Source organism: Meriones unguiculatus, chromosome 5 (genome assembly GCF_030254825.1).
Source record: "Meriones unguiculatus strain TT.TT164.6M chromosome 5, Bangor_MerUng_6.1, whole genome shotgun sequence".
Classification (NCBI taxonomy): Eukaryota; Metazoa; Chordata; class Mammalia; order Rodentia; family Muridae; genus Meriones; species Meriones unguiculatus.
The window spans coordinates 83,908,683-83,927,114 of record NC_083353.1 but is presented as its reverse complement, the minus strand read 5'-3'; the positions used below and the strand labels follow the sequence as shown (position 1 = coordinate 83,927,114).

General features: G+C 47.5%; 1 protein-coding gene across 5 annotated transcripts in view; it reads right to left on the bottom strand.

Annotated features, from left to right (window-relative positions):
- The window catches only part of Fgd5 (FYVE, RhoGEF and PH domain containing 5), a 100,327-nt gene that overhangs the window by 14,825 nt on the left and 67,070 nt on the right, over window positions 1-18,432 (bottom strand). For 2 of the 5 annotated variants that reach the window (XM_060383760.1, XM_060383759.1), the window contains exons 6-10: window positions 12,417-12,577; window positions 12,033-12,195; window positions 11,399-11,489; window positions 8,997-9,047; window positions 8,397-8,455 (exon numbers count right to left, since the gene is read on the bottom strand). In XM_060383760.1, the coding sequence (XP_060239743.1) occupies window positions 8,397-8,455; window positions 8,997-9,047; window positions 11,399-11,489; window positions 12,033-12,195; window positions 12,417-12,577 (525 nt within the window). The remainder of the gene's footprint in view (window positions 1-8,396; window positions 8,456-8,996; window positions 9,048-11,398; window positions 11,490-12,032; window positions 12,196-12,416; window positions 12,578-18,432) is intronic. The other 3 variants (XM_060383761.1, XM_060383758.1, XM_060383757.1) reach the window with 3 other exon arrangements.

Below are 18,432 nucleotides of genomic sequence, written 5' to 3'. Positions count from 1 at the left end.
TTCGGTGGTTAAAGGTACTTGCTGCCGAGCCCGATGACCTGAGTGCCATCTCCTAGAACCCTCCTGGTGGAAAAAGAGAACAGACTCCACAAGTTGTTTGTTCTCTATCCTTCCAACATGTGAGCACAATAAATGTAAACAGATTATTTTTAAAGAAGAAATGTCCTTGACTTTGTGAAGGTCAAGTGTGGGCTGGTAACACAATCCAGGGAAATAAAGCTATTGACACTATGGACAGGACCCGACCTGCAAGCTCTCCACCAGATGTCTGTCAGGCTCTGCGGGAACACGGGGGCCAGAGTACTGTGAAATAGCAGTTTGCAAGCTGAATATAAGGTCTCAGCACTGGGGAGGCCAGAAGCTCACCAGCCAAAGGCCATGTGCTCTGAGAAGAGGGCTCTGTGCCGTGCCCTGATATCACACAGAAGCTGACTATGCCAGAGAATGGGCAAAGACCTTTCTAAGCCCAGCTTTGGACCTGAGGTAGAGTGGAGCTTTCACAAAACACTAGGCATGCCCTCCCTCAAAGAAGGCATGCACGGGCAGAGGGCCTTCCTGCCTGCAGAGATTTCTGGAAACAAAGAGTGGAACTGAATGTCAGATCCTCTGGAGTTGAAATTACAGATAGTTCTGATGCTGGGAATTGAACCCTCGGGTCCTCTGGGAGAGCAGGCAGTGCTCTTAATTTCTGAGCCCTCCCTCCAGCCCTGAGTGGACAAATGAGACCTGGAGGTAGATGAGGCTGACAAGGATGGAGGTCAGAGTAGTTCCCAGACCAGCATAACTTATGACTGGACTGAATTAACTGGCCGCCCTACCCATATCCCACCACACACACCAAAATGAGAGGCAAATGACTTTTCTCTCAGCCTCCACAGAGCTTATATTAATAGTGCCCAGTATTTAACCAAAAGTCACAAGAACACTTCGGTTGCAGGCCTAAAAAAAAAAAAGTCCAAGCTGGAACTAATCTGAAAACTTCCTCCTGAATGGCTAGTTTTATAGGGCTGTGGAGGCTGCTGGGGGAGAAATACCATCGATGGCATTACTCAGATAAAAACTCTGCATGTTGCAATACTGACCTTCTAGGCAAGATGAGTCCACTGGTGCAGCAGCGACCTGAAGGCTATGGGAGTAACCAGCTACTTTTAGGTTGGATTTCTACAGTAGGAAAGCCTTGTCTGTCACTGCAATCTGTGGTCAAAAGCCCATGGTTTTTTGGTAGGAGGGAACCCACTGGTGTTGCCTTGATAAATAGGTGTGTTGTGAAAGTGCATTCTACATGTTTGTGTTTATACATATAGATTAGTGCTGTCCTCAGTCTTGGTCAGAGAAGCTTCTTTCTCCATTGGTCAGACTCCTAACTGTCAAAAGAGCTGAGTATAAATAGTGATTGTATTCAGCCATAAATGAAAATTCTACATACACTCCTTACAAGTTCCAAGGCCCAGAGAACTCTATGGAAAGGGGTACAGGAAGAATATAAGGGCAGGATGAAGGGAAGGAGTGCTGTGAAATGCCATCTTTTAGACATGACATGCCTATTGCCTTTGTCAAGTCACAGAGACAACGGTCACCTGCCTGAGGCCTACCTGATATCAAGCCAACAAGATCAGTCAACATTCCAGCAGGCAGACATTCCAACATTCCAACTGGATCCAGCGAGTTACAATAACAATAAAAAACGAGACAAAGGAAGATATATACTGGGGTGCTTGGAAGGATTAGAAGAGGACTTGGGATAGATATGCTCAAAATATATATTTTTTCTATGTATGAAGTCATCAAATAACAAATAAAGGATATGCTACATTTTTTTAAAGAAAAAAAAAATCATGAGAACACACTTCCAAAACCAAGTTGTGTTGGGAGGATAGGTGGGCTGGCTGGAAAGGCTCAGCAGAGGACACTGGCTACTCTTACAAAGGACCTGGGTTCAATTCCCTATACTCACATGCCAGCTCACAACCATCTGTCACTCCAGCTCCAGGGGACCCAATGCCCCCACAGGCTCCAGGCACATATTGGTGCCCAAAGTTTCATGTAGGCAAAACACTCATATACATAGAATAATAAAATAATGAAAAAATGGAAATACCTAAACTGAAATGATAAACCCAACTCATTTTTTAGAGAGAAAGTACTCCATACACCCAGGTGACACGACAGGTACTAGAGTGCTGTGCCAAGGAACAAAGCCATGCCATGCTAGAGGGTCTGGTGCAAAGGTGGATGGCATGTACATGAGAACTTCAGCAGGGCTGCACAGAGGAGTTCAGGGAATTAAATACACACAGACACACACAGACACAGACACACACACACACACACACACACACCACAATACCAGAAACAAAGACTGTTCACAGGCTTGGCTATGAACTGAACAAAGCTGAGGCAAGGAAGAGCCAGAGGACATGAAGATAGATCACTAGAACACAGAATGAAAACTGAGGGGCTGGGGAGATGGCTATGTGGCTAAAACGCTTGCCATGAATGCAAACATGAAGATCTGAGTTCAATCCCCCATACCCAAGTAAAAGCTATAACTGTGGAAGTGGATCCTGGCCCACCAGTCTAGCTGAATCAATGAATTCCAGGGTCAATGAAAGATGTTTTCTTAAAAAAAAAAAAATAAGCTGATCATTAGGTATAGTAGCACATGTCTTTAATCCCAGCACCCAGGAGGCAGAATCAGGTGGATCTCTGTGAGTTCAAGGTCAGCCTGGTCAAGGTATTGAGTTCCAGGACTTGGAAGTTCCAGAACTTGGTTTCTAGACAAGTGCTCTACTCCTCATCTCTCCCTCATCCAGGGAACCTTGGCAAGATGCTCTAGCCTAAGACAGGGCAGAAAATAAGGCCAAAGATCCTGGAGAGTCCTAGAATGCTGGGTACCGAGGTACTCAAAACAAACAACAGAAGAATGAACAAACTAATAACAGACTAACAAACCCTCAAAACTGAAGGACAGCCAGAACTACATAGAGAGACCCTTCCTAACAAACAAACAAACAAACAAACAAACAAACAGGTAGAGGCCCACTCTGAAAAATGAAATCTGTACCTGGCATTATCACTGGGATTAAAACCCCATGGCTAGACAGGTCATAGGCCCTAGCAGAGAACCTACCACTGTCATTCTGCTAAATGGACGTCATATTAAACTGATGCCTAACGACTCATTGTTAAAAGATTAGTGCATCTCTCAACTTTCACCAGAGAAGCTGCTTTCAGCAGTAGTCATGCACAACTGGTCATGCATAGAGAATAAGAGACTGCAGAATGCTCAGCCCTAAGTGGGACGCCCATGTCACACTCTTGCCACCCAAGTCTCAGGGATAACTGTGGAAGAAGGGGCAAGAGGACTCTAAGAGCCAGAGGCAGTATATGACTACAGGAAAACTATGTTTTCCAGACTCAACAGGGCAGCTGCATAGATGCTCTTGAAAACAAACAAACAAACAAACCTGAGCCAGCATTGAGAGAGGGAAGGTGGGCATGAACGCCAGCCCCTGACTGAGGAGCTATTGCCAACTGATAGCTGAGGGTGGAGGGAGAGTCAGTTTTCTTTAAGGATGTGGCTCCCAGTATGCCCACCATGCTGCAGTGGAAAGACACACACTGAAGAGTTTATGTATTGGCAGCACTAGTCGGATTGGATTGGGGTGGGGGATGGAGGGAGGGAAAAAGGGAAGAAGAGGGAGAGGGAGAGAGAATATCCAAGAGACTTTTCTAACATAAACAAAGCCCAGATCCAAGCAAGAAGCTGGAGACAGACAGGCCCCACTTAGCCTATTCCCAAATCTTTTCCCAAATCAAACCACAAGAGAACTTTTCTTCTTTATTTAGTTTTGAGCCAGACTCTTGCTATATAGCTCAGGCTGGCCTTAAACTTGTAGCCACCCTCCTTTTCCAGACTTTTGACTTCTGGGATTATATGCATTATCTACTATGCCTGGCTAACAGAAAAGATATCACAGGCATCCAGAAGGGAAGGACACACAAACAACACAGAGGGCAAACATAAGCATCATACATAACAGCAGTCCTAGCAGTGTTCGTGTGAGTCAGAAGGCAATGGTGCATCATCTTCAAATTACCAAGAGAGAAAAATGACCACACCACCTTTTACTACCCAGCACAAATTACCTTTCAAAACTGAAGGTAAACTACATGAGAGATGGATGGTGGGAGGTAGGTTCTCTCTCGTGGAGTGAGGGCTTCCGATAATCAAGTTGAGCAGCTAGGACTATCTGGATGATTCGAGTAGATAGACTGACTAGCTGTGCGGATATCCATCCATGGGTCTACACAGAGGTCAGCAGATGCACAACTTTTTCCTCACTCTGTCAACTAGGAGTGCCCAGTAGAAATGAGAGCCTGGGCTGGAGAGATGGCTCAGCCGTTAAAGGCTAGGCTCACAACCAAAAATATAAGAGAGCCTGTGGCACAGTATGCCTTGGGTCTAGAACTTGGTTTCTAGACAAGTGCTCTACTCCTCATCTCTCCTTCATCCAGGGAACCTTGGCAAGATGCTCTAGCCTAAGACAGGGCAGAAAATAAGGCCAAAGATCCTGGAGAGTCCTAGAATGCTGGGTACCGAGGTACTCAAAACAAACAACAGAAGAATGAACAAACTAACAACAGACTAACAAACCCTCAGAGCGGGCGCACAGGTCAGCTGAAAGAGCACTCTGCAACAATTCTTGCCAAAGGGATTCTTCCATTTCTAATACTGTGCGCTAAAAAAAGGTTTTACTTTGACTCTTCTCTATTTTGAGAAATAAATAAATCAACGTGGCCTAAAATAAATATCCACAAATTGGTAGTGACATAAATGCTTGGGCTGTACCCATCATTGAGAGGGAAGAGACATCTCCTACAAATGATTCCAGAACATTTAGGAGGCCATCAAGTAAAAAGAAGTGAGAACAGGCCTCTCTGTACTACTTAAGTGTGGGCTGTGCACAGTGGCCTTCCTTCAGAGATCATGGGAAAGGTAGGAAACAAATAAACTCAGTCAAGTGACTGAGGGCACATCATGCCATGCCAAGATGGAATCCTACCTCTGTGATCTCCTTCCATGTACCCACAAATCTGGTCTCGTAAAGAAGAAAACACCACATTCTGACAGTAGGTACCTGCGGTTTATCTGACCATGCTCCCTCAAGACACTCACAGTCATCAAAGTCAGAGAACATCTGAGAAACTGGCTCCAAGGAGAACCTTCAAAGATGTAATGACAAAAGAACAGGGCATTGGGCCTGTGAGAATTATGGGTAATAATGCTGTTTCCACACCAGCTCTTAACATAGCCAGGACTCCACATTAATAGAAGACATTAACAACAGGAAAACAGTAGGATCCATTGGGAACCCTTGGCACTATTTTCTCAAATGTTTTCTGTAATTTAAAATTTGTTCTAAAACATAAAATATGTTCAGAAAGCCTGGTGGGCTTCAGGGACCAGGTAGGGGGTGGTGTTTAAGGGGACAGAGTTCCAGTCTGGGAAGATGAAGACATCCTGGAGACGGGCTATGTGACAGCTGCACAGTTTAAAGATGGGCTAAGGGCTGGGGGAGGTGGCACATGCCTTTAATCCCAGCATGTGGGGAGCAGAAGCAGGCAAATCTCCACCTCAGAACAAAACACAGCAGCAGGAGCAGCAGCAGCAGCCACAAACAACAACTAGCTAAGGCTATGAATGGACACTTCTGCAAAGACAACATACAAACGGCCCATAGGTGTATTCGAAAGTCGCTCATCACTTGGAAATACAAACCAGACGCACGAGACACCACCTCCCCCGTATTAATGAGCAGTGTTGAAGAAGAGGGAAAGGAATCAAGTGCTAGTGATGGTGTGGGGACCAGAGACCCCTGGTGGGATGCCAGCAAGTTATGCCTTATGGCAATGAGTACGGAGTCTCCTCAAACCACGAGAACTACTATATGATCCAGCAATCCTACTGTATGTCTACAGGAATCAGAACGGGTCTGTCACATAGATATCCACACTCACTCCCCTCATTACTATAGCACTGCTCTCAACAGCACAGAGACGGGGAAGCATAAATGCCTGTCTACAGAGAAGTAGAAGAGAAAACTCCATCCGTACACACAATGCTGTATGATTCCTCTTGACAAAGAACAAAATCCTGTCATTTAAACAAGAAAAAGAACTGGAGATCACTATGTTAAGTGAAATAAGCTGGCACAGAGAGACAAACACCTCTTGATTTCCAGTGTGGCCTGCAGGGGAAGCTGGTCTTAAAGGAGGTGAGTGCAGAGATGGTTCCCAGAGACAAGGGAGTTGGAGTGGGTGGGGAGGGTTTTGCTCAGGAGTCACAGTTAGACAGGGGCAGACAGCTATGCTAAGTTGCTATGTTGTGCAGTGACTGAGGGGACCCTTGTACCATGTGCTCAAGACTCCTATAAGGAAGGAGCACGGCACCCAGAGAAAAGGCCAAGTGCAAAGAAGTAGGGGTGTGCAGCCTGATTTAGTTATTATGCATCACACTGCAATCCTTAACAGGTGCTGTGCTCATGCTTTGATTCACTACTTAAAATACCTTTCAGTTTAAAAGACACTGGGTTCGAATCCAGCCATCTCACACACATCATAGTGAGCTGTGGCAGCCGTGTGACCAAAGCCTCAATTTTGCACCATCACTGTCTCTTCCAGGAAACCTCCCTGTCCTCGAAGTCTGTAGGTAATCCAAAACTCTGAAAATGACACACAAGCATGAAGCTTTGCAAACAGGGTTGTGGTGCTATCAGGCGTGTTACTACTAATATCAACAGGACTCTGGAAGCTACATGAAAATGGACGCACAGGGCTGGTCCAGAGCCAGAAGGGACCTGTGGGCTCCTCCAAGCAGGAGATGATGAGGCCCAGTCTGATGGTAACAGGGCTTCAGCCTAGCTGTAGGAACTCAGCCTCTGAGCTCAGTTCTGGGTCAGGCTTTTCTGGGTCACAAGCAGAGCCAAGGATGAGACAAGCAAGCATGAGGGTGGCGAGAATCTGAAGCAAACTGCCTGTGTCTCCCACCATGGCATTCACCTCACCTTGAGAGAACCCAGGTATGGCTGACCCTTCCCTCCCGTGGGTAGTGAGGAGGGGAGACGTGTTCATGTAACTTAGAGGCAGGACTTCCTGAAGCAGTATGTGGAGAGCACCAGCTGCTACAATGACAGGGTCCTGGCCCCAAAGCACCTCCATCTTTCAACTGCACTGAGGAAACCTCACTGTATGCTAAAAGTGACAAAGTGACAAAGAGTGTGATATGACATCTTCAGAGTAGGAAATAAGAGGACTGGATGACTGTGACAGTCGTGATCCTCCTGGAAGCAGCCCCAGAAACTGACCTGTGTTTTCAGGCCTGTTGCCTTCAGCTTCCCATCCTAGCCAGCTCTAGCCTCGGTTCCCAGATCTAGTCCTACCAGCCACTCTAGGTGACAAAACACAGCCGATGTACCCTAGTTCTCCAATCCCCAGTCTCTGCCCAGGCCCTTTCTTCCTTGTCTTCTCATCTACGTGCCCATGCTTGCAGAGCCCGCCACAGTGATGCTGCCTCCCTTAGCCCTATCTTTGGGACACTCCATCCTCTGACTCTCAGCCTCCTCTCCTACTGACGATTAATCCATGATCGCTGCTCTGCTGAGCTCAAAGCCTGGCTTACAGGCAGTATCCCCAGATTCCACTTTTTATTCTGTGTGGGTTCTCTGTGCATCTGCTGTAGCAAAGCTGAGCAACACCTTGGCATTTATATACCACTATCACGACGTTCTGTGCCAGTGATAGACACGACTAATGGATTGCTGAATTCTCCCACTAGGCTAAGACCCAGGCTAGGGTTCATTTTCAACATACAGCTCTAGTATGTTAACAGCCACATGACTATGCAGATACAGATGACCATAAAAACTACTCAGGTAGAGCTGGGGTGTGGAAGAAAGCCTGACATCCTCAGCAGAAACCAGAAAACAGCCAACCAGTGCCCACCAAACAGGACAAATGCTGGTCACAAACAGATGTGCACCAGAGCTCAGGCTAGAATCAGTGGACCAGTGATTTTAATTTTGTGGATACAATTTATTGAAAATTGACTGGGGTATGAGGTATTCCTAGGGGCGTGTCAATTACTAAGGCCATGGAAAGTGGCACTGTTTATCAAGTCTGTATAAGTCTATGACCCTTCCAAGTTCAAATGGGAAACCAGTTGCCCAAAACAAGGAACACATAGGACCTGAGATTGTACAACAAGTGTCAGGCCAGAACCTAGGACTCTTTGCCAAACCCCAGGAGACAGACAGTGGTGAAACATGAGGCAGATGATCAGGGTAAAGCAGGTCCTGGAGTCTCCACCCGGAGAAGAAGCCAATGGCTGGACTTACCCCTTGCTCCATGCTTTCATTGGCACGGTCTGTCACTTTGGAGATGAGAGTCAGAGCACCTGGGGGGGGAAAGGACAGATGGCAGCTTTGTGAGTTCAGCTTCCACTGTCCTTACTTCTTCTCCGTGTGTGTGTGTCTCCTCTGTGTCCCCTGTGATGGGCCACAGAGGTATGGTGGCACCAGGTTTCCCCCCATAGCATCCAGCCCTTAGCCTAACCCCAGCTCTTCCATGACTGCCTCTGTTTCCGTGGCTGCTGACCATATGACAGTGGGTCCACACCAGTAGGCACTGAGGCATGAGCCCAGGAGAAAGCATGGCGCGGTTAGGGGAGCAGCAAACATCCTAAACAAGCATCCTTCTTAGCTCGCCAAGCTCTGTGACCTCTTCTTCCTCTGCTCATCGGAACCCCCAGGTTCCAACATCTAAGGATGGTAGAGGTCACCACAAGAGACTTGCTGAGTCTCTGGCAGATGCCCCAGAGGTGTATATGCAGAATATACCACGCTGGTCTGTTCCATGTCTATACTGGACACTGGGGGCTGGTGGGTAGGAGACGAAGCAAGGAGGTGTCCCTTCCTCCAGGGTCTGTCCAGACTTACTCTGAGTGTTGTCATACTCCGCTGAGTCTGGGCACAGGTTGTTTAAATAGTCTGGAGGGAGAGGGAGAGACAACAGTTGGTAAGGCAGCCTCTTGTCCTCCATGGTGACCTCCCCTCCCCACAGAGGGAAGAGCTCCACAGGAGTGGGTGTCCACCTTTTCACTACATCAATCCACCCCAAGACTAGGAACCTCTCAGCATCCTGGCCACCACTGCCAGTCACTCATTCTTCCCCTACCTAGTCATGATCTGCTGTGTGCCTGGTACGGCTATACTATATCTCTGGGATACAGGAATAAGAAAGTACTAGCTGTCTATTGCTTTCTGGTTACATGACATGACAAGCCACACAGCACGATATCACAGTGTGACTGTATTACAATGGGGTCCACACTGGTAGGAGCTGAGGCACCAGCCCAGGAGGGAACATGGCATGGCTAAGGGGACACCAAACATTTTAAACAAAGCATCCTTCTCAGCTCAACCAACTCTGAGCTTCTTTTCCTCTGCTGGTCAGAGACCCCAGGCTCCCACAGCTAATGATGGTAAAGGTCATCTCAAGAGACTTGAGACGTCTCTAGCAGATACCCCAGAAGTGTCATATGCAGAATATACCCAACTGAACTACATACCTACCTTACAAGGAGAGGGTATCAGCCCCTGACTTGGCCCTAACCTTGCTATCCACCCTCTGCCTTGCTCCTTGAAATATAGCCATACAGACAATCTTGCTATCCCTTGAACATATAAAGCTTGTTCCTACCCTTGATCCCCTGCTTGTCATCTCTTCTAGAGCATCATACAGCTCATGCCCCTTCTTTGCTCAGATCTGTGTTCCATGTCACCTTTTTGCAGAGGTCTTCTCTGCCAAATCTAACACATCAGCCCCCTTTCCTAATCCTGTACCATTTTTTGTACCATCTCAATACAGATATATATATTCATATGTTTTAATATATTTGCATACTTAGATATAAAATTATTGGTACTGGGGATGGACCCAGGGCCTGGCATGTGCTAAGCTCACACCTTATGATAGTGTTCTATCTCTCCATTTGAACTGTCATTTGCTGCCTGTTTCATTTGCTGCCATTGCCAGCATACAGCACAGGGCTGGTACTTAGCAGGGCACAATGACTACTTCATGAAATGAATGAGTGGATTCTTCAGACCTCAACTCCAGCACAATTTCTTTGTGACCCCACAGGGGTATCAGAAAGACATCCATAGGAACCTCAGCAACAGGATAGGGTCTGAGTCCACGTGGGAGGCTGTGGGCAGTGAGTGTGGAGTTCAGCACAGAGCTCTATAAGGCAGAGAGAAAAAAGAAGGCAGGTCTAGGCCTGGGTCCTGGGAGGTCACTGTGATGGTTTGAGTGAGGATTTCTCCCATAGCCTTGTGTGTTTGAATGCTTAGTCACCAGAGAGTGGCACTATTTGAGAAGGATTAAAAGGACTCCGAGGTTTGGGCTTGTTGGGGTAGGTGTGGCCTTGCTGGAGGAGGTGGACTTTGATGGTTCAAAAGTCCAAGCCAGGACAAGTCTCTCTGTCTGCCTGCCTAACTTATCTGCCTATTTGTAGATCAGTAACTAGCTCTCAGCTACTTCAGCACCATATCTGCCATGCCTGCCCCATGCTTCCTGCCATGATGACAATGGACTAAACCTCTGAAACTGTAAACTGGCCCCTAATTAAATGCTTTCTCTTAAAAGAGTTGCCTTGGCTGTGGTGTCTCTTCACAGCAACAGAACAGTGACTAAGACAGTGACACACTGTCAAAGAGAAGAGGCAGCCAGAGTAGCAAAAGGGCAGAAGTTACACGGGAGACTGGAAAGCATGTCACAGAGCTGAGAAACTCTGGCCTCAAGAAGTAGTATGCAGGACTGGAGAGATGGCTCAGAGGTTAAGAACACTCACTGTTCTTCCAAAAGTCCCTTAGTTCAATTCCCAGCAACCATATGGTGGCTCACAACCATCTATAATAAGATCTGGTGCCTTCTTCTGGTGTGTAGGCACACACGCAAGCAGAATGCTGTATAAATAATAAATAAATCTTAAAGAAAGAAAAAAGTAGTACGCAGTCAAGCTACAAGGGTGTCAGGAAGCCTGAGGTGGAAGACGTCCATTATCTCCACCTAGGAAGGCAGCTTTTGCAAGATGTCAGCTGATTTAGGAAATGCACAATGAGAATGTCACTAGGTTTCCGTGTTTGGGGACAGGAGGAGCCACTGAAGCAAGGTTTCCAAGGTGGCAGGGAGGGTGGTGGTGGTGGCAGTGTATGTGACCCTGTGGGGCCTGTGGCTCTGGAGCCATGCCATCTTCCTCACACCTGCTAACACACAGGAAGTGAAGCCCTCGTTCCCACGCTACCCGCCTCAGCGCACCGGAACCCATATGGCTCACCAGTGAGCAACACTTGGTACTGGAAGAGGCGCTGAACTACACGCAGCATGCGATGCTTCATGCTCTGGCCGCCCCCTTGCGAGCTCTGCTGCTTTGGAGAGGGGAGGAGAGAAGTCATCAGAGACCCCACCATCCACAGGCCCACTCCATCCTGCCTTCTGACCAGCTGCAATCTCCCATGTCGTCAGACCCAGGAGGATCCAAGAGAAGCCCTCTTGGATCCTCCCTCCAGATTCATGGTCATGGTCAGTAACTCACTTCTCTGAGGCCCTGTGCTGCCCCAACGTTAGTCACAGAAGTAAGCTCCTTCTGCCCTCCTAAGAGCTAGGTTTCCAGTTTGTGGCCAGTGCTGACCATTTCCTTGATTATTCTCTGGCTGGGCCTCAGCTTAGCTGATAGAGATTGGAGAACTAGTTCTAAGATTTTTTTCCTGTGGCCTAGACACCTGCTGCCCAGCAAGGATCATTCTGCTCTGGTTCCCCTCCTGTTAGGTGGGCTTTTCTGGGTCTCCCTATCTGCTGCCCAGCTCAGTTCACCCATACGACTCATTTACTTCCATTAAGTCTCTCCACGTCCCCCTGCCCAGCCCCCACTACATCCTTACATCAGGGTCTCTAAGGACCTGGAAACCCACCTCAAATTCCCGGACGGTGGTGGCCAGCCGGGGTGATAGCAGGCAGCTCTGAGCGAGCAGCCCCAGGCACCTGTCAAACTGCAGGATGAATGCAGCGTGATGTTCAAACTCCTGCTCACGGGCCAGGAAGATGTCGGCCACCTGCTGCTGGCCCTCCCCACTGCTAGGGAGAGAGGACAAGGCAGTGAGAAGTCAGCACTGGGACAAGCAAAGGGTGAGAGGAGGGGTTCTGGAGGCTGCTTCACTTGGGGTACACAACTTACCCCCTCTTCCTGGGCTCCCTGTTTGTCACCCGGCGACAGCATTTTGTACTTGTGGAGGTTTTCGTCTGTTCCCCCCACCCCTAGGTGGCATAAGTGGGGTATGGGACCCCAGGCTGCTCACCAATCCCCCAGCCTCTGCTCCAGGTTCTCCAGGATGCCCTGGTGAAGGTCACAGATAGCTGGGAGCTCCCGCAGGCCCTGCCGCAGCTCCTCCTGGGCCAGTGGCTCTCTGCCCTCTTGCTCTATGTTCTCCAAGGCCCTCAGGACGGCTCCATGGAAATCCTGCAACCCCAGAGGCCTGTTACGCACGGGGCAGGGAGGGCTCTTGAGGCTCCTAAGCCCTGACCTGTACAGAGGCAGCTGCAAGAGCTGAGGCCGGTGTCATCGGCTCCACACTGTCACCTGTGGAGCAGGAAGGCTAGCTTGTACCCGCTTGTTACAAGGCTGTCTTCACTATTAGTCACACAGAGCAGTGCCATGCCATGGTGACTTGGCTGGTGCCCTTCTTTTACAAGACTGGGGATCGGTCAGTGATTCCTTCTCTGACAAAGTCTATGCTTTCTACTTCTCCACCTTGGAAGAAGCGCAAATGCTATGTTGTTTTAGAGCTTTAAAAAGCCACAGCAGAACCAATGAGATGGCTTAGTGAGTTAAGACATTTGCTGCCAAGCATGATGAGTTCAATCCCTGAGACCCACAGATCGGGAGAAGAAAACAGACTTTTATTAGTTATCCTCTAATCTCCACACGCATACAGTGACATGAGTGTGTATGCACACATACACATTCATACACTTACACACACACATAAACACACATAAAAGTACAATATTAAAATTTTAAAAGTAAAAGACACAGTAGGTCAGAGGTTCAACGTTATCTTGGGCTATGTAGAGTTTGAGGTCAGTTTAGGCTACATGGGACCCACACACACAAAAAAAAAAAAAAAAAAAGAAGGAGGAGGAGAAGGAAGGAAAGAAAGAAGGAAGGAAGAAATGAAAAAGTCACAGCAGATGCCTGTGACTCAAAGTACAGGAGAACCAAAGTGGAAACTCACAGAGGCCAAAGAGGAGACTGTAGGGCCACTTGTGCACAGTCCTATTCCTGACTTCTCTTCTTGTCTAGCCCAAGGTAAGAAGGGGCCTGACAGCAGCCTTTGTCACTTTCTTCCCTTAACTCAGCACACAGGCATTAGCTCACAGTATTGTAAGAAAGAGTGGGCAGGGTGAAACTCAATAGCTTTTCTCAAAGGACATTGTAGAGGAATTTTAATCCAGCAATATTGCTGCTCTGGCAAGGGATCACATCCGAAGACCTTCTAGGTCTACGTAATCCAGCTGGACGTCAGATACACTTTAGATTACAATATGATCTGGCTGGAATCCAGATACGCCCTAGTACGCATTTTAAACCCCAAACAAGGAAGGCAAGGATAGTTTATAGAAGAAAGCAGCCTTGTTTGAAAGTGATCTCTAATTGAGGGGCAGACAAAGTGACAAATCAGAGAAAGATTTGACAGAATGAATCAGAGATAGGATTTGCCCAACTCTCATAAGAACAGGACAAGAAAGAGAGTTACTTAAGAGCTGTGTATGTGTGTGTGTGTGTGTGTGTGTGTGTCTGTGTGTGTGTGTGTGTGAGAGAGAGAGAGAGAGAGAGAGAGAGAGAGAGTTATTTTTTTAACAGAGAGAGAGGTTGCTGAGAGAACAAGCTAGATGCAGGTGAAGACAGAATGGGCCATGGTTAAAACATTATTTTAGCATTAGCTGCTTCTATCTCTTGCCATGTATGATTTGAGGACCAGGTTTTGTCATCTGTTTTAGTTTGCTTTCTATTACTGTGATAAAACCATGATCAAAAGCAACCTGAGGAAGAAAGGGTTTATTTCAATGTACAGCTTACAGTCCATCATCTAGGAAAGTTAGGGCAGGAACTTGGGGAAGAAAACTGGAGGCATAAACTGGAGCAGAGGACAGGGAGGAATGCTGCTTACTGGCTTGCTCTTTGGGTTTCACTTAGACAGCTTTCTTATACACTCTCGGCAACCTGCCCAGAGTGGGCTGGATCCTCTCACATCAATCATTAATCAAGAAAGTGGCACACAGACTGGCCCATAGGCCAATCTGAAGAAGGCAATTCCTCAGTTGAGATTCTGTCTTCCCAGGTATGACAGGCTGACAACTGATGCTAAATATGACGCCGTGGGGCACAAGAGCAGGAACAAGCCGTTTGTATAGGGTGGTTGCCCTGTAAGGTTTCAGGTTTCCACTGGGGCTTGGAAGGTGGTCCCTGCAGATTGAGGGACCCACATCTGTGATACTTCAGATGGTATGTGTTTAGAGCATATAAGATATGTTTTCTGTTGTTTCTGGAGTCCAGAGGTACTCTCTGTGAGAGTATCTTATACCCTCACACTATAAGTGGGAGGAGCCCCATACCCTGTGGGGAACCACACAACTGCTATTTAGCAGGAAAGGAGAATGAGTCTAGGAGAGCCATGGTCAGGGTCCAGTCACTGTAAGCCCCTCACCCCAAAGCACCACATAGTGGGGACAAAGAGAGGAAGGACAAGGAGAGAGTGGCTGGAGAGCTAAGAGGGATGGAGAGAACAGAAGCAGCAACTGCAGACAGACAGGGGCATGCACAGCATCCTCTGGGGAGCATCAGTGTTAATGGTTCTGTAATCCTTTTCTGCAAGGTAGTTAATCAGCTCCAGGATGAAGGGTAGCCTCCTGCAGTACAAGATGGACATTTGCAGAACAGGACAGCCATCAGCAAGACAATGCTCCTAAACCTGGAGCACAATCACAATCCACTCACACCTGTTCTTTTTTTAATTTTTATTTATTTATTCACTTTATGTTCCAATCATAGCCCCTTCCCTAGTCTTATCCTGATCCCACCCTCCCTCCTTCTCCCCTGCCATTCCCATCCCCTAGTCCTCAGAAAGGGGGAGCCTTCCTCTTCTACCAACTGACCCCAGCTTATCAAATCTCATCAGGACTGGCTACATTCTCTTCTTCTGTGGCCTGGGAAGGCCACCCTGCCAGGGGGAAGTGATGGAGGAGAAGTCAACAGAGTCCATATCAGAGACAGCCCTTGCTCCCCTTACTAGGGAACCTACATGGAGACTGAGCTGCCTGTGGGCTACATCTGAGCAAGGGGCCTAGGTCCTCTCCATGCATGGTCCTCGGTTGGTGCATCAGTCTCTGTGCATGCTCCCCTATCCTGGGCCCAGATTTGGTGGCTCTGTTGGTCTTCTTGTGGGGATCCTATCTCCTCTGGGTCCTTCTATACCTCTACTCTTTCATAAGACTCCCTGTGCCTTTGCCCAAAGTTTGGCTGTACGTCTCATCATCTGCTTATATCCCTGTTGGGTGGAGTCTTTCAGAGGACATCTATGGTAAGCTCCTGTTCTCTCTGTTCAACCACTTCTGCTTTCTATTCTATTTGCCCTTTATTAATGAGAATTAAGCATCCTCCCTAGGGTCCTCCTTGTTACTTAGCTTTTTAAGGTCTGTGGATTATAGTATGGTTATGCTGTATTATATGGCTAATACCTGCTTATAAGTGAGTACATACCATTGTCTTTCTGGAGCTGGGTTGCCTCACTCAGGATGATCTTTTCCAGATCCATCCATTGCCTGAAAATTTTATGGTGTCCTTGTTTTTAATAGCTGAATAGTATTCCATTGTGTAGATGTACCACACTTTCTTTATACATTCTTTGGTTGAGGGATATCTGAATTACTTCCAGTTTCTGGCTATTATGAATAAAACCGCTATGAACATAGTTATACTTTGGAAATCAGTCTGGAGCTTTCTTAGAAAATTGAGAACAGCTCTACCTCAAGACCCAGCTATACCACTTTTGGGCATAAACCCAAAGGATGCTCCACCATACCACAAGGACATTTGCTCAACTATGTTCACACCTGTTCTTAATAGAATCAGGGAGTGCCTGCTGCACTGGCCATCACCTAAGGAAAGGTTCCTGCTTCCCCCATCACTGGGCATCACCACAGGATCTCAGTATCCATCCCCAGGGAGAATGGCATGACAGAAACCTCATCTTACGCATTCAGCAAGCATTTCTCATATATTCTAAGTGTTTGACTTGTAACAAACCCCAAAGACAGAGGGAAGTTGAGACATATAATTCTGCCTACAAAGAATTTGTGATAAAAAAAAAAGGACAGGGGAGCCAGGTGATGGTGGCACACACCTTTAATCCCAGTATTTAGGAGGCAAAGGCAGGCAGATCTCTGTGAGTTTGAGGCCAGCCTGATCTCAACAGAAAGAGTTTCAAGATAGCCAAGGTTACACAGTGATACCCTGTCTTGAAAAACAAACAAAAAGATAGGGAGACATATGACATGGAGCAGAATGGGGGCCTAGAGCAAGCCAGAAGTAGGGGATCAGGCTTGGTAAAGGCTGCTGGAGAGGCAGTACCTACACCGAGATGAGAGTAGGAATGCTGATGGGGGCAGGGGCAGCATGTACAAAGACCCTGGGGCAGGAGAACAGCTGAGATTGAAGATGGTCTTAGTTATGAGATTGTATGAGGATGAGTACATGCATTGCACATGTGTGTATGTGAGTATGCATGGAGGGCTGCAGCGGGATGGTGCTTTAGGGATAGACCAAGGGCCACTCTACTCCAAATGATTTGTGGATTTCCTGCTGTAATCTGCCTTAACCTCTAACCTTGAGTCTGTAAGTCAAGGCCTAAAGAAGATGTTCAAGCCCATATCTACCCAGAAAGGCACTTCTGTATGACTACAGATGACCCCTGCATCTCTGAACTCCAACTATCTCTACTTCCAGGTGGTGATACAAACACCTTCTTCTGCTGTGTTTTGGGGTTTTGTTTTTTTGTCTTCCATCAGCATCTCCAGCACCCAGCTGGCATTCACTGAGCACACACCCTAAAAGCCGTATGTCTCACACTGTATTCTCATTCTCTCCTTGCCTCTGTCTCAGTCTCTGTCTCTTGTGTCTCTGTCTCTCCTTCGTGTGTGTGTGTGTGTGTGTGTGTGTGTGTGTGTGTGTGTTTGTACTGAGAACTGAACCCAGGCTCTCATGCATATAAGGAAAGCCCCCTGCCATTCATCCCACCCCAGTTTCTTCATTGATGGTCATGGCTACCCTATATGGTTGTAATTTTCATCTTCTCCACAACAGACCAGGGCCTCAGGAGATGAGAATTCCTCAAGGTCTCCATTCTTGAGCTCATGTCTGCCTGATTTCAAGTTCTTTCCATATCTCCAAATCTTTCACTTGATGGCTATCTCAAACAGAGGAAGTAAGTTGCCAATAGTCAAGAAGGAGGCTGACACACAGGTCTCCAGCCCTAAGGAGCCCAGGGCACCTGATGGACAGGTCCAAGTGGGAGACCCTCCTCTGCCTCTGGGAGCTCAGAACTCACAGGACTCATAGGAACCAACCTTGGTTTGCTGGCGGTGAGAGTGAGGACCTTCTCTTAGGCCCCTTCTTCAAACACACTGTTGACTTCTCAGTGGCACCGCACTGTATGCACCAGATGGGAGAGTTCGTGGCTATGATGTCCTGGTGACTAGTTGTGGTGGTTTGAATGAGAATGGCCCACATAGGCTCATAGATTTACGTGCTGAGTCACCAGAGAGTAGAACTGTTTGAGAAAGGTGAAGAGGCGTGGCCTTGTTGGAGTAGATGTGGCCTTGCTGGAGGAAGGGTCTTACTGGGCGTGGGCTTTGAGGTTTCAAAAGGCCACACCAGACACAGTCTTTCTCTCTGTGCCTGCTGCCTGAGGATCAGGATGTGAGCTCTCAGCTACTTCTCCAGAACCAGGCCTGGCTGCTTGCTGCCACATTCACTGCCATGATATTACTGAACTAACCCTCTAAAACTCTAAGAAAGACCCTAATTAAATGTTTTCTCTCATAAGTTGTCTTGGGCATGGTGTCTTCTCACAGCAACAGAACAGTAACTAAGACACTAGTCAAATACAGAGGTCCCTGCTGAGTCAAACAGACTCTGGAATTCCACTCGGCCAACCTCACGCTGTCCTCAGCCATGTCCCACCTATATAAATGGGGTCTAGGCAGGCTGTAAGCTAGGAACACAGTTTCGCTTGGCCTACCCAATCACTGCAGAAC